A 16,702-nucleotide genomic window follows, 5' to 3' on the forward strand; every position below is an offset into this window, starting at 1 on the left:
GTTCGGTTCTGCTACTGCGATCTACGAACGCAGTCTGGCAAAGGTGGGATGCAAATAGGCCCATAGATTAAAGGGATACTAAAGAGAAACAATGACTTTCTTTAGATTGATAAACTGCACTCCAAGAACTTCAATGCTGTAAGTTTTGCTATCATAAGTTCAATTATTAGCGGAGGTCTGAAATCAAGGTTGAAGTTTCATGTCTAAATTTCGCGCCAAAATCTTCAGGCGTGACCTGTAAACTACCAAAATGTATTTTTCGTATTTTCGCAACGTTGCCTCAATTAATTTTTTTGTATTTTGTATGCTAGGTTTTTGGCGCCCACTGATCGCAATTTACGTCAATTTCATTGAATAAAGGCGATGTAGGATCCTACTTACCATCTGTCGGTCTATAGCTCAGCAGTACCTACTACTACTGTTAAAAAAACGGACCCCTGCAACTGCCTTGACTGGGCTCTGGGGCCCTACCTGTATAATAATAACCAGCCGTTACAATGATACACAATAAAACTGATTGGTTGATTGATTGTAGGCACATTCAGAATTTATGACGTCAGGGTGTCTGGGGCTGGAATCTCAAGGTACCGTCTCCACCTGTATTTTCTGTTGACGCGTTCCCTCGCTTACCAAGCCTTGTATCATGGTAAGAGGGGTGTTTTAGGGTTATGAAATTTTAACAGTAAAGTGTAAAACAGTTATTTTTTCTTTTTAATATTAAAGCCAGAAATCTAAAAAAAAAGTAAGAGTTTGTTTTATTCAATGCATGTCATGAGCGAAGCAACAGCTCCCAATCTCCAAATTTTAATAACTTTTCACACTTTATGAACAAAATAAAATAGATACCGAAAGCCGAAACACATACCCGCATATTGCATTTTAATCATGAGCGACAACAAGGCTTACTCATAGGTGTTCTGTGGCTTATTACAATGTTTAGCCGGCACATCCAATCCAATCCAGTTGCATCTGACGCCATCTTTAATTCGGTGCGGCAATCTTGCGGTGTTTCGATTCCTCGGCTCGCTGCTTTCGTTTTGACAACGGGGAAGTTTGCAGGCATGAAGCACGTGGAAGATGCGGCCGTCCGGGCTGTTGGAAAGGTTTTAAACGATCGTGGCCGACCTCTGAAGGAGCGCTTTCGGGCTCTCTTCACGCTGCGCAACTTGGGTGGCGAGTGCGCCATCGAGTGCATCGCCAGCTGCTTCACGGATCCGTCGGCGCTGCTGAAGCATGAGTGCGCCTACTGTTTGGGCCAGATGCGCGACCCCCGCGCCATACCGACGCTCGAGAAGTTGCTGAGAGACAAGAAGGAAGAAGCAATCGTGAGGCACGAAGCCGCCGAAGCGCTCGGAGCCATCGGCGAGCCTGAATGCGTCAACGTTTTGAGCGAATTCGTCAGCGACGAGACAGCCGTGGTGGCCGAGACGTGTCAGCTAGCGCTGGCTCGCATCGCGTGGCTGTCGAGCGCCGAGAGCCAGCTCGAGGCGTTCGCCGACAGTCCGTACAGTTCGGTCGATCCCGCGCCACCGCTGCTGCCGGACGACGGGGGAGGCGTCGAGGAGCAGGCACGAGTTCTGATGGACAAGTCGGCGCCGCTGTTCGAACGATACCGCGCCATGTTCTCGCTGCGCAACGAAGGCAGCGAGCCGGCGATACGGGCGCTGGCCCAGGGTCTCCGCTGTCCGAGCAGCGCGCTGTTCCGCCACGAGGTCGCCTACGTGCTGGGCCAGGCGAGGCACGAGGCGGCCGTCGAGCGCCTGGGTGAAGTGCTGGCCGACGAGCGCGAGTGCGGCATGGTGCGTCACGAGTGCGCCGAGGCCCTAGGCTCCATCGCCACCGGAGACTGCTTCGACATGTTGCGCCGCTTCGAAACCGACCAAGAGCCACTGGTGAGGGAGAGCTGCGCAGTGGCGCTGGACATGTGCGAGTACGAGAACAGCTGCGAGCTACAGTACGCCGACACCCTGCTCAAGGTGCAACCCGAGGCTCTCATATAGAACGTTCCATCGTCGTCCTCTTAAATTCGTCGCATTGTTTCCCGAACAGTCCGTTTCGTGTAATTTCGGTTGCCTCTTGCTTTAAATTTCGGTAGTGCATGCGGGGGGAACCGAGGTTCTTCATCGTACGTAGTCGTCGATGGCGTTGCGTTAGACTTTTCTCGACATCTGGCCATCTTTCTCGCAGATATGCAGGGCTATGCTGATACAGAAATCGACTTGCGAGTTAACCTGTCGGTTGAACTTGCATAGTGAAGTGGTGGGACTGAAGTTTTTCCGCTACTGCAACAGCTGGGAGTGGTTTTGGTTTTCGTTTGTAATTAGGCGCGTTCAGATTCGTTTGAATGGCAGTGTTCTTGCATACCTTTAAAAGGTAAGGCCTACAAAACGTATCTAACAGCTGATTTTCTACAGCCAAGGCTGCCACCACATACTTAACATTATCAAACCTGTAGAACACACAGCAGTCCTGTGATACACAAGTTGAGCACATAATCATTTCCCTTAGCGTAAAATGGGGTCTTGGCTATGCCATGATGGCGGTACTCGCATTGACATTCTAAGTTGGTGTATCTTGCAACAGATTCCTTGCTCTCTCACAAAGCTGTAATTTGCTATAGTGGTATCGATGCAGCATTTTCCTCACTTTGTTAGCGTGTTAATTGCTTTACATGTTATCCTCATGTGCTATGAAATTGCGTACATTTCTTGTTTCACATGATTCACACAGAATGTGCCTATAAAAATAAAATATGTTGCTGCACACATTTTTTTCACAGTCTGGAATAGATTTGAGCAGAAAAGACGATACTAAATTAGTGTTTAGTCACTTGTCGACTTGTCTCCCATCTTGTGCTCAAATATGTTTTATACTCATACATTTATCCATTGGTACATTAGCTGTCGTACAACATGCTTCACTACAACATTTGGGCCACCGCAGAACAGGTTCTGAAACTTCCAAACCTTAGGATAATGCTAATAGAAATGCGAGAGTGTCATACTGTCACTGCATGGTGACTGCTTAAAATGTTAAATCTCACTTCTGGTTGTTTCATGCAATCTAGGCATCCAGTGTATCTCCAACTTGCAATTCTTTACCCACCTTATTATAATAATTACAGTTGGCCATCTGAACTTTTTTATGTGTACTTCTCAAAAACTGCTGTATAATAACTGCTTGGTGTTGAACACCATTTTCATACACTGACAGTGTTCACTCCCATTTTTCTGATGCTCTGCTTTTGAAAAGTGATCTTGGTGTTGTACTATGGCATACATTGCTAGCATGAAAACAACCTGCCACTGTTAGACCAAGTTTTCACATTATGGTTACCTGTTAGTGTTGAGATAGTCGGAGTTGCAAAGCCCTCACACTGTCATGTTACCTTATAGTTTCTGTGTAGAGGGATCTGATACCTTGAGAGTGCTTGCAATCCATCTTTGGAATAGCTAGTGGGTTTGTACCATAAGAAACCTTGATCTGTTCGAGTTGGGGCTAGTGAGTACAGCCTGAAATACACCTATAGCACAAAAGCAGCAGAAAGGTTTGCATGGAGTATGTGCGTGATGTGAGTATGTTTTTTTTTTACCCTGAAATGGCTATTGAGTGATGCAGGTTATCCACATCAGAGATGCATGAGCGCATCTAGCAGTGCAACGTATTGTGAGGCGTCCTGGTAATGTCTCGATCTGTTTGTTCTAGCTTGTAGAACACTTGGGTTAGTGAATATAGTTCTTACTGTTAGTGAATCTAGTTTTAAATCGTCTGTGTCTGGCCTAGTTGGTAATTGTGTTACTTATCTCTTGGAGTAACCATTCGGTATTTTTGTACAACGAGACACGTGGCAACTTTCAGTTCGGTATCAATGATCCCCGCTTTCCCAAATAATTTCCTAAGTTAACTGTCTGCAGTGTATGTTCTAAATAACAAAAGCACATTCAGAATTTGCATGGTATGTTCCTAATTGCCTACTTTCTGAATTTTAAAAACCTTTTTTTTTTTTCCTATAATCTTTGTTTAACAGGATGCTGTGAGGCTCTTTATTAGAGCAGTGGTAATTGTGAGGGCTTGCTTAGCCAATATCTTCGCAACTGTTCAAAAATGAGTTGAAGAGGGCAACTTTTCATATAATTTTCAGCTGGTTATATTGATGAGAGAGCTTATTCTGGCATGTTGTTCCTGTAATGTGCAGTTGTTTCATGCCAAAGCCGTCTCTAATGTTGAACACAAACCACTTACGTTAAAACGCTTCCTGAAATTGGGAAATGCCCTACCAGGTGCCCAAACAAGAGAACTTCATTAAATGTAATGCCATCAAGCATAGTAAACAGAGAATGTTCAAGCTGGTGGTCACTTCAAGAACTTGGTTAAGTTTTGTAAAAGATGCTGCAGATGTGACAATCATGAACTCGCTTCAGCGTGAGTCTTTCATTGTCACCCTGTAATACACTTGAGTACTCGGTCCCTGTCTCAGTTTTTTTTGGTCATGTTTCTGTGTTTTAGATTGTCTATTTAGTTGATAGATTTCACTAAACAAGATGGGCTTACTGGTTAATGCCGTACTGAAAAATATGCTGGTCACAGAAGATGGAGGGTAAAGTTTTGTTTTAGCAGAAACAAACAAGTCAGCTTCTTTTATCAACTTCCTTACTGAACATGCAGAACTGCTGTTCTTTCTCTTGGTAAATATGCTGAGGTCAGCGGCCTTACACCTCTATACATTGCACATCTGTTGAAAGACTTGTTGTGCGGGAAGTGACATCGGTTTGTGCACATTAGCTTGTGCTGAGTGGTTGTGCAGTCGTGTTAATGCCGACCGCATACCAGCCTTACCTTCATTCCTCGGTGTTTTGACAATCTTCAACCTTCTTTGTTGCAACACCTTGCTGTGTTCAAGTTGTACATTGCTCTGGCTGGACTACGTCCATAATTGCTAACTGCACGGGTGATGAGACGAAATACATTTCGACATCTACAGTGGCCATATGTCATTTGTCCCACTACCTTTGCTGTTCTCAATGTTGTGTATTACTGTTCTCTGGAACATAGTTATTTCACAGCCAACTCAATAGAATCAGCATACAAATAGAAGTATATGAATGATTGTTCAATCTTTTTTAGTATTAGTAGCAGTCGAACTTTACTTCGTTTGCCGGAAAAATGGGCAAGAAACAGTGTTTCGTGTTATATAACAGTGATCACGGATTGTGAATCTGTGTCTATATTTCACCGATTTTCAAACTTGTCGTCAATGATGTCTGTGCCAAACTTTAGACAAGTTGTACTTTTAAGAAAACATGATTTCTTATTGACGTTTTTTTCGCAAAATGTCAAATGCATGATGGCTGCATTTAGCCATATTGTGCCTGAGCATTTGTGTTGCATCCATACTGTCTGTATTTTTACTATGGTCCATAATGCCATGGGCTGGGAATTATTGACTTTCGTCGCTTTTGTGGCTTGAGAGGGAAATGGCAAAATAGTAAAAATTAAACTGATTTGAAGTAGCACTTGAGCAAATATGGCCAGAGCTGTGAGGATAGCATGACCAGCAGTAGTGTTACCTTGACTCTACAGCTGTTAAAGAATACGATTTCTCAAGGGGGTAAATGGAATACTGTTAATGTGTTTTATTCGATTATGCTCTCTGTCAGTCCATCAGATAGCTAAACTTGTTTTCCTGCAGTTGATGCTACATTGTCAAGATGCTTATTGCTTGTTTGAAGGCTTGAGTTATGTGGCCCGTACTATGATATAAGTGGCCTGCTCTTTATTATTTCAAGTGCAAAAGGCACTGAGGGACTTTGAAGGCAGCAAATTTGACCTTATTTACTGATGTTTGCTAGCGATTGCTCATGCTATGCACACCATATATTTTTAAAATTATGCCAATTCATTGCACTGCTGGTCATCCACTGATGCGAGGCATTCCCCATAACTGGGTGGGGCTATATTTCTTCTTTAGTTTTTATTTGTATTGCTTTTCTTCCTCAGCACGAGTTCATTCTTACAATGTTTTAATATATGACTCAGGGTTATTGAACTGCCTCTAGCGAATTTCGTGTCTGCCCACATATTCGAGATTCTTCTCTGGTGTTCCTAAAGGGCAGGTTATCATTGGTCTAATCAATATCTGCTAGACAAGCCTACTGCTTTGTTTTTCATACTGAGTCAAGATAAGGCGGTACTGATTGCACATTTTAGGGCAAGCAGCTAGGACAAGTCAAAGTTTGTATTTAAGAGTTATGAGGGTTATTTCAAGTTTTAGAATTATCAGCACAGTTGAAGTAGTAAATTATTTTTACTGTGGTTCATGGTACTCTGAAAAATAATAGCTAAAAATAACAATCCCTGTGAGAAGGTTAATTAATAATAATGTTCCAAATAAAAGGCAGAAAGAGCAATGCATGAAGGAGTGAACTCTATACATTCTTCGTTCAGAGCAGGGTATGAAAAGGTGAGAGTCTGCGGCTAGATTTCAGCACTTCCAAATGCCACAAAGTGCTAATACCATGTCTTTCTGGTGGCATTGGTTTGTGTTTTGGGAATATCCAGCAACTGCACTCAAACTCGCATTCAATGTTAACAGTTATATATAAAGTGTTGTCTGAATGGATGTTTGAATATTTATTGCATAGAAGGATTCTATAGCTGCCAAATCATTTATAGCAACTGTAAGAGAGCATTTGTCCCAATAAAGAACTATAAAAACCAGATGTAGACTGCAGATTCTTCCGTACGGCTTGATTATTGCCTGCTTGTGCCTACTGCAATCTTCTTGCAGTAATAGTGTGTGCCCTTCTACTTCACACTGATGGGTAACGACACATTGAGGTCTGCGAAATCAAAGAATATTGCCTCTCTGTACCTGCTGAACAAAAGTCTGCATCTTTTGCAGTGTTCTCGTTGTTTCGTGCATACATTTGTTTTGGTTTAGCCAATGAACATATCACAAATGTCACCGTATTTCGATTGTGGGAAAATAAGAAAACACTCGATTAGCTATACTAAAAAATGCACTTGTCAAACGAAAGCGCTCGACACTAATCCACTACAACATGCCTTATTTGATTTTTTGTTCATGTTTGTTTTCTTCTGTCAAAAATGGAGGGGACGGGACTAACAGCCCCTCCAGCGGCTTGACATGACCCTGACTCCTGCACATGACAGTGCGTTGGGCAGTCATGAAAAATAAGTACATTAGAGCACTTAAAATGACACATTTAATAACAGGTAACAATTATACAATAGTTATACAAACAATTATTACACACATTACGTTCACATGAACGTAAATTGTAAGGATAAGAAATACACGGGTTGTCATATAGTAAACATTAACAAAATGCATGCCATGCCACTCGGAGATGATATTGGCCACTCAGTAATTCTTGATCTCTGTATTATATCATATGCAACAAAAGCATTGGAGTTAATGTTAGCGAGTTGATTGCATTGTTTGAGCACTGTAAGTCTCAATGACTATGTACAGCAACCATACAACCTAAGGAGAATACAGCCCACCATTCCTTGAATCTGGTATACAAATAGACAAACCTCTACATGAATGTTAAGCTGTAGTCCAATGAGATATAGACTTACAGTAAGGCGCATTTGCCATGTACCAGACAGCTCTCTTTTCAAGCATATGCAACTTTTTAGATTTTTAAGGCCAATTGTAATCCATACAAGAATGCACTGCTCTGAGTAGACAAAATTGAGGGTATTGTGAAGTAGAAATATAAATTACAATTCCAACTTTCTTTGAAAACATGTGTCGCACCCTTGATAACACTCCAATAGCGCTAAAAATTTTGAATCAAATGTATTCATATGCTCACTCCAAGTCAAATGCTCCGAAAAAAAAAATATTAACTCCAAGCGCTTTTACATTTCTTTCATGTTGCATCATGTCATTATCTAGGTGAACAAAAAATGGTTGTGATAATTTTTCTCTTTGGGTCGATATTAAATTTCCTCGTAATTATGTGCTTTAGTTTTGTCAACTAAAACACTAGAATAGCGAGCTTTAAATCCATCAGCATTTCTATGGGGACTCGGCCAGAAAACTAGCCACCTGCGTGTCTGTCCATACATGCAGGCGGCAAGGCAATCAACGCCATGAAATATAACCAACCTGACCGCCCCCGAGTGGGCCTAGCCAGGTAACGTTGAGTTAACTCGCGTCTCTTGTGAACTTAATAAAGTTTCCCTCACTCCCAAACACTCCGCAACCTGCGAAAGCTGAAACGTGTGGCCCTAGTGTTTAGCAGTGGGTCAAACCCGACATGACACTGAAGCCTTTCACAATTATTGGTTACATGTTCGTTAATGAGGTTAGAGCCGCGTTTGGCTTAGTTTTACCACAGTATTTTCGACGAAAAAATTTTAGTCTGTCTGTCTGTCTGTCTGTACATTTGTCTGTTTGTCCACCATAACAATACCTCAAACGGCCAACCCCATTCGTTGCGCCCACCAATATCGCTCAAGGTTTAGCGTTCATAGTTGTGCGATTGTCAATTAAAAAACAATTATTGCACATATCTGAGGCGCCATAACAACACTTTGAAGTTTTGTATGTCTGCCTTTATACTAGAAGAGGCACACACAAGTAACTCTAACGAATGTAGCGGTTAAGCGCGCTGCGCTGCCAGTGCCACGCGATGCTCAAAAAGTTGTTTCCAACGCTTTGCTACGACGTCACGGTGGTGGCACCTGCCCGTCGCTTTGCATTCTACACCTTATCACCTAGCTCCGAGACTGGCGCGCATCTTTCTCCGCGGGCTGCACGCCTTCGTTTTCGAAGAAAACTGCCAGATGGCGCTTAAGTCTAACGTGCGTGACAGCCCGAACTGAACTCACGTTCAGTTCGGGCTGTCACGAACTGAACTCACTGAATCCACCTTGACAGCCCGAACTGAACTCACGTTCAGTTCGGGCTGTCAAGGTGGATGGACGTGTTTTTTGAGCGCTCCGGATCGACTGCGCAGATAAGTGTTTTTGCATGGTTTGAGCTTGTCTTTATAATTATAAGGCAGCGGTTGAAATCTTCGTAGCACTTATTTTATGGTACGGCTTTTTCGGGGGCCAGTCACCAGGTATTTATTGGTTAGTGTGGGTGTGTGTGTTTGAATTTTTTTGTTGCTGTTTTTTTTTCTTTTGCCACTCCGTGGGGTGCGCGTACATTGAACACGCAAATTTTTGTAGTAGAGCTTAGACTTTCTTTTTTTTTTCTCGTAGTGCAGGGCTCGAGTTTAGTAATTATCGAGTATAGGGACAATTGGTGGCAGAAAAGCATGGTTAAAAAGACCGTAAAGTGTTCAGGATGTGGAGTGGGTTTGAAAGTGGACCCAAGCGTAGAAGCGGATGGAGAAGAGGCTGACGCGAAGTGTAGGCAATGTGAGGTCGAGGAAAAAATGGATAAAATGATGGTTGCCCAGAGTGAACTGCTGATGAGAATCGCCGAGCTCGAGTCTGCGTTGGCGACAGAGCAAGAGAAAACGAGGGCAATGGGAGAAAGACTGAAGTCCGCCGAGGAAGCACTAGCGAAGCTGAACAAAGAAGCGACCTACCGAGAGAACAGTAGGGAACCGGCAACCAGAACGGTGGAGAAGGAAAAGCAAGCAAGCTTGGAAAAAACAGGTTTAGCCGGTTCAACTGTCGCAAGGCCCAGCTTCAGCGAGGTAGTGGTGGGGCAGGGAGGGAACAAAGCAGCCGGCGTCACAGGTGCAAGTAGCCCCCAGGTGCAGAACGCTCCACCGGAAAAGTCACAGCATGTGATAATCGCCGGAGACTCAAATTTAAATCGATGCACAGAAGCCATCAAAGAGAGGGTAAGAGGTGACAAGAGGGTTGCAGTAGGGGCGTTCCCAGGACGCAAGCTGGAAGCAGTCATGAAGCAAGCGAGCGCAAAGCTCAAAACGACAGCTGATAGACGAAACCTCGTGATAATTTCAGGCGGTTTAAACGATGTCCTAAATGAAGATGCAGCAGGACTAGCAGCCACACTGGCGAAAGGCGTCGATGACATGCGCGCCACTTCTCCTAAGGCTCAGGTAGTGATATGCACGATACCGGAGGTACCGGTGCGTGATAACAACCTGCAAAGAGCGGTGGTCAACGCAAACCAAGAGATATGGCGGATGAGTCGAGAGAAAGGCTTTGAGGTGGTGGAAATAAACAGAGAGGTGAATAGGTGGGGGGGTTTTCAACGAGACAGAATTCACTTCGATGGGCGGCTAGGTCATGAGGTGGGTTGGCGACTTGCAGGACGCGCAGTAGCTTTTTTGGGGGGCAAGCGAGCCCTTCGGGGTGCAGGATAGCTAGTAACGGGGAAAACAACCAGGGAGACTCTTCGACAGGTAGTATGGACAGATACGATTCTAAAGTGGCACCAATATCTAAGATAGGTAGAGTCCGGGGCATAAATAGACGTAGCCACGAGCGCCGAGCCATTTCAGACATAGGGTATATTAACATGCAGGGTGGTAGGAACAGGCTGAAGTGGGAAGAGATAGAAGAACAGCTAAGGGAAGAGAGGCCGATGGTATACGGTTTTGTAGAAACACATCTCAGGGACATGGAACAACCTCCGAACAATTCGGACTACGCGTGGGAATATTGTAATAGAACAGAAGGCAGCAGAAAGGGAGGTGGTATTGGGGCATTCATTTATAAAAGTACAGACTGGCAAAGGGTCAAGCAGGGAGTGCAAGGAACATTTATGGCTAAAAGGGAAAGTGGCAGGTCAAATGACACTCCTTGGTTTCGTGTACTTGTGGACGGGAGCAAAGGCCAGAGAGGAAAACCAGGCAATGGTAGAGTGTATATCAAAGGACATTCAGGAGTTAGGAAGAGAGTGCGAGATAATTATACTTGGAGACATGACTGCGCACATAGAAGATATAGATGGGTATACCGATCCGACAGGCAAAATGATCATGGATATGTGTGAAAGGCTTAATTTGATCAATTGCAACAGTACCGAGAAGTGTGAAGGACAAATAACATGGGAGGTAGGAAGACTTCAGTCGACGATAGATTATGCACTGATGTCACATAGGATGTATGATAAGCTCAGGGGAATGCACATAGATGAAGGTGGCTCCAGAAGTCTGGGTAGCGATCACAAACGTATCAAGCTAAGTTTTGGAACAGCAGTGAAAGTGGGAAGGAGACAAGATGAGCAACTACAGGAAAATTTTTATCCAGAAAGGCAAATTGAAATAGTCACTAAACAAATTGAGAAAGTAATCACGGAGGATAATAAGACAGTGTGGACATACACGAATCTAATTAGACTCTTTGAGCTAGAGCTTGCTAAGACGCGTGGCAAGTCACCCCGGAAAAGAAGACACAAACCCAAAAGTTGGTGGGATGAGGAAGTTAAGAGAGCCATAGCAAAACGTCAGGAAGCCTCTAGGGAACACAGACATGCTAAGCAGCGTGGTGAACCGACAGATGATGTTGAAAGAAAATGGGCAACCTTTCTAAGCTGTAGAAGGGATGCATCCCTTCTGATCAATGAAAAGATTAGAAGGAAGGGAGCTCAGTGGCTGGCAGAAGTACATAAAAAAGATAGAAAGGCAGCTGCGAAATTTTGGAACCATCTAAACTCCCTAAGAAATGAGACGAGCCTAGAGCAGAGTTTTATAACTACAGCCCAAGGTGCTAGGCTAGAAGGGGACGAAGCTATTAAATATATAAGAACAAGGGTGACAGAAAAATTTCAACAAAGAAGTACTTTATGCACCACAATAGACAAGGACGAATCAAGTGGTGCAATGGCTCCATTTTCACAACAAGAGTGGGAAAGGGCTGAGAAAAGGGTTCCTAGTAGTACATCAACAGGCCCAGATGGCATTCAAATTAGGCTGATAAAGACATTAGGTCCCAAGTCTAAGCAGGCTTTGAGAGAGGCAGTGAGCACAATAATAATCGATGGTGAAGTTCCCGGTGAATGGAAACTTAGCAGGATGAGCATGATCTATAAAGGAAAGGGGGACAAAGCTGACATAAACAACTACCGTCATATAACAGTGACATCGGTGGTCTACAGGCTGGCGATGCAGATTATAAAGGAAAGACTGCAGGCGTGGATAGAGGATGAGGGGGTGCTGGGGGAACTGCAGAATGGGTTTCGTAAACACAGGAGGTTGGAAGACAATCTGTTCTCACTGACGCAGTGCATCGAAATAGCAGAAAAGGAACACAGGCCCCTGTGGCTAGCATTTTTGGATATCAAGGGAGCGTACGATAGCGTGGTTCAAGAGGAATTGCGGGGAATACTGGACACATTAGGCGTGGAACATGTAGTCACTAATATTTTAAAGGGTATCTATAAAGGTAACAAGGTAGTTATAAAGTGGGAAAAACAGGTATCCAAGCCTGCAGAGGTAAAACGGGGGCTTAGGCAGGGGTGCCCCCTGTCACCCTTATTATTCATGATTTACCTACAAGGATTAGACGCAAATTTAGAGGGAAGTGGACTGGGCTTCAACCTCTCTTTAGTCAAACAAGGAAAACTTATTGATCAGGCACTACCAGCATTAATGTACGCAGATGATATAGTGCTAATGGCCAACAACAAGGAAGATTTGCAGAGATTGATGGACATCTGCGGTAATGAGGGAGATAGGTTAGATTTTAGATTCAGTAAGGAAAAATCAGCAGTCATGATTTTCAATGACAACGAAAGTAGTGAGCTTAGAATACAGGAGGTCACGCTAGAGATAACAGATAAATACAAATATCTGGGCGTATGGATAAGCAATGGGACCGAGTATCTGAGGGAACACGAAATATACGTGACGACTAAAGGTAACAGGAATGCAGCAGTCATGAAAAATAGGGCACTCTGGAATTACAATAGGTATGATGTTGTGAGAGGAATATGGAAAGGTGTCATGGTTCCTGGGCTGACGTTCGGCAATGCGGTCTTGTGCATGAGATCAGAAGTTCAAGCAAGATTAGAAATTAAGCAACGTGGAATAGGTAGGCTTGCTTTAGGAGCTCACGGAAATACACCAAATCAGGGAGTACAAGGTGATATGGGATGGACATCATTTGAGGGCAGGGAAGCTAGCAGCAAGATAAAATTTGAGAAGCGATTGAGAGAAATGGGGGAAGAGCGTTGGGCTAGGAAGGTTTTCAGCTACTTGTACATGAAGAATGTCGATACAAAATGAAGGAAGCGAACCAGGAAGTTGACTGGTAAATACTTAGAAAGCAGCAGGTGGCCAAACCAAAAAGAACTATCGGTTAAGAAGAAAGTGAAGGAAACGGAGACTGACATGTGGAGAATGGGCATGATTGAGAAGTCCGCACTAGAGATCTATCGAACTTTTAAGCAGGAAATTGCCAAGGAAAGGATCTATGATAATACTCGGGGTAGTTTTCTACTGTTTGAGGCCAGGACGGGAGTACTGCGAACCAAGACATATCGGGCCAAATACGAAGGGGTAGACACAGTATGCAGTGCGTGTGGAGAGGAAGAAGAAACTGCCGAACACTTGATAATGTTCTGTAAAGGGCTTCACCCTATAGTTCAGGATGATGGTGCAGAGTTTTTCAAAGCACTGGGATTTAGGGACAGCGAGGGCAAAATAGACTTTAAGCGGGTAGATTTAACTAGAAGGAGGTTATCTGATTGGTGGCTAAAGTCAAGGCACGAGTGAAAATTAAATCCTTCACTGCGAAGTACGAATCCTCAACTTCATTATTTAAAGGAAAAAAAAGATAAATGTAATGGTTAGTTCACTAAGTATTACGGCTAGGTGGCGTTAGCCGCCGCCCGATCTAAAGGGTACAGCCACATCCATCCATCCATCCTCGATACGCTCGTTCGCCTGGGCTACACGCTCGAGACACTAACGCAGCGCCTCCAGACTACCCTTCACCGATTTTCTTGCGCAGAACATCAAATAAACGTTTTGTTCACTTTCTACAGACGCAAGATTATCGTCTTTCGGCTACATTTGCGGTGTAACATGTAGATTTGGAACCAATTTTTTTCACACGCTGCACATTGTGCCTCGCGTGATCATGGTCATGAAGGAGTGTAATAAGTGGTGTGGGAATTGAGGCTAGCCCGCTGCTTTTGCGCGGGCTTTGCCGCCTTTTCTGCCGTTCTCACGTCCCGACATGTATCCCCTCCTCCGCTGTGTGCCGCGCTGGGAGAGCGGAGTGACGTTTAACTCCCCACCCGGTAGCGGATGTTGACTATGGCGCCGCGCGCGGAGTCTCCCGAGAGGTTTTCGCGCGCTGCGTCGGGAGTAGAGAGAGACCTCTCCGGGGACGACATGGGGGAAGCACGCTTTTCTTTTCCGTCCGTCAGCTCCCTGTGCGGCTCGTTCGGACTTCGCCTAGCGCCCGCGACGAACGCTTACCTTATGTCGCCCCCCCCCCCCCCCGCTTCCGAACGCTAGGCCGAAGGGTGGTACGGTGTCCTAGTGCGTGGTCTAGCTACGCCGATCCGTCTCCTTCCGAAGCCAATGCGAGCGCCTTTGCCCTCGCTCGAGCAACCGGGCCTTGGTCCCGGTGTCTCCGTGGATCACCTTTACCGCGGAGACGTGCTCGTGGCACCTTGTGTAGTACTTTTACGCCCGTGGCGTGGATAAGCCTATTTGCTTTCCCGCCGCGCCTTTGCAACGGGCTGTACTGCGTTTTGGTGCTGCCACAATAAAGTGTTGCTACTTTGAGCAGTATCGTGTTCTCGCCATGGCGACGGTTAACGCGTGCCCTGCGGCTCGCTAAGACCGGACCCACGCTAGTGGCCGCACTCCTTCGAGATACGTGTCACTACAGCGGTTAAATGCGTTTGGCAACGCGTTAATCACTGGTTGTTCTCGAACCACAGGCGGTCACAGACGTCGCAGTCGAAGCCAAAGTGCCGCTGGAGAAACTCCCGCGGAAAGTGAACGTTCGCCCCGGCGAACGCGCTCCCGCAATCATCACGTTGACGCCGCAATGCCGCTTGTTCGGCGTAAGCACGGCATTGGGTGCCCGTTTCCCTTCAAGAACCACGCATTCATTGTTCGGCGTGGCGTTGTTGCAAGCGTTTGACATCGCAAGCTGACCCGGTAGCGTGGTTTGCAGGATCCGCCCACCACCGGCGCTTCTATTCCCGTTTGCGATTTAGCGCGGCTTGGAAGGCTGCCGGAACATCGGTACGCAGTTGCTGCAGGCACTCGGCTTCCCGGGCCCGTTTTTGTGCCAGGACTAGAGTGACCTACCAGGACTGCACCATCGGCCAGGCGAATGCGAGCTCTGTCCCGTTTCCGCTTTCGGCGCTCTTATGTGATTCTTAAAGAGAAAAGTGAGCCCCGTAACTGTCTGTATCAGTGGCTCACGAGAGATGGGAGTAAAGGAGGGATTAAAATGATAGGATTAAAAGGTAAATAGAGAGAGGAAGGAGAGAGTGAGGCGCAGGGTCAGCGAACGACGGAGAACGACGGAGTAAAGAGGGGATAGGAAAGAAGGACACGGTCGCAGGAGCCCGAGGACGAGGCACCACTCGGCGAGACCTCTTGTCGGCGTCAGGAGATGGCGTATAGGGCGAGCCCAGTCGGCCAGAGCTGCGCTGTCGTCGGAGATCGTGGGGGCACAACCGGTCGGCACGAAATCCTGAGAGCGGCGCTTGAGTTGTCCGTGGCATACCTATGTGAAAGGTTTGAGAACAAACTGATGCGCACGTTCTCGACTCCACGGCTGCGATGAGGAGGAGACGTCCCTCACAACGCAGCCAACGGCGCGCGTGCTTGGATATGACGCTGAGTATGACGTAACTGACAGGACAACCAATGGAGACCGCTCGAGACAACGCTGTCGGACAGTTTTTCGTTTCTCCTAGCCAATTGTAGCCATATACAGCGTTCACTGAATAAAAAAAAAATTGTATAGACGTTTTTTACTGTGGCGCTGTGGTTAGAGCCCGGGCACCCACGCTTCAAAGGCTACACTAATGTGAATAATGTACTACATGAAATATATGAACTACCCGCGATGCAAAACAAACGTTGCAGCGCAGCTCCCCATAAAGGCTTCGTTGAATTTCGTGATAGTGAAAATAAAAGCCCTCCGCAGGCCAAGATGTAACGCTGACGTGGCGAACTATACCAGTCAGGAATATTGAAATTACGCGTATATTTGATGCCAAACGCGCGTTTCGTTGCCATGGGGCTGTTCGCAATGCTGACCAACGAGTTCTTGAAAGATAAAATACGCAATGCCGACCTCACCCCCCCCCCCCAAAGAGAGAGAGAGAGAGAAATATTGGGTTTAACCTATCTTGAGGTCAAGGCGAGTCTAGAAGGCGGTCAGGGATCTTGGTAGGCATTTTCTTGCACCTAAGCCCGTCATCAGGACAGCCTCCTGAAGTGCAGAGTTGTAAATTGCACATGACATCCTGCAACAAACTTCTTTACACAGAAATACTGTGGCGTGGTTGAAGAACCCTTTCTAAAGTGCTATAGCTTGTCGTTGCTTTCTGTGCTCGTGATGAAGTTCCACAACTCCCTAAGGGGCGATGAGCCGTGGCCTCAGGACGGGAGACCAAGAAATAGCGTCCCTTTTTTCCCCGGTTCCTAGCGAACCACAAAATTTGAAAGGAAATTGTACATGAATTTTTTAGGAAGATCGTTGTACTGTGACATGCTTGTCAGAATGGCTGCATATTGCTGCAAATATAGGTGGCTTGTGC

General features: G+C 45.5%; 2 protein-coding genes across 3 annotated transcripts in view; both read left to right on the top strand.

Moving 5' to 3' along the window:
* LOC119170687 (pyrroline-5-carboxylate reductase 3) overlaps positions 1-16,702 on the top strand; it is a 43,383-nt gene that overhangs the window by 1,804 nt on the left and 24,877 nt on the right. The gene's annotated exons all lie outside the window — the stretch shown is intronic.
* nero (deoxyhypusine hydroxylase nero) lies at positions 925-6,717 on the top strand. Its single transcript, XM_037421917.2, has one exon. The coding sequence runs from the start codon at positions 933-935 to the stop codon at positions 1,998-2,000; it is 1,068 nt and encodes a 355-aa protein (XP_037277814.2). The 5' UTR covers positions 925-932; the 3' UTR covers positions 2,001-6,717.

This window comes from Rhipicephalus microplus, chromosome 2 (assembly GCF_043290135.1).
Source record: "Rhipicephalus microplus isolate Deutch F79 chromosome 2, USDA_Rmic, whole genome shotgun sequence".
Taxonomy (NCBI): Eukaryota; Metazoa; Arthropoda; class Arachnida; order Ixodida; family Ixodidae; genus Rhipicephalus; species Rhipicephalus microplus.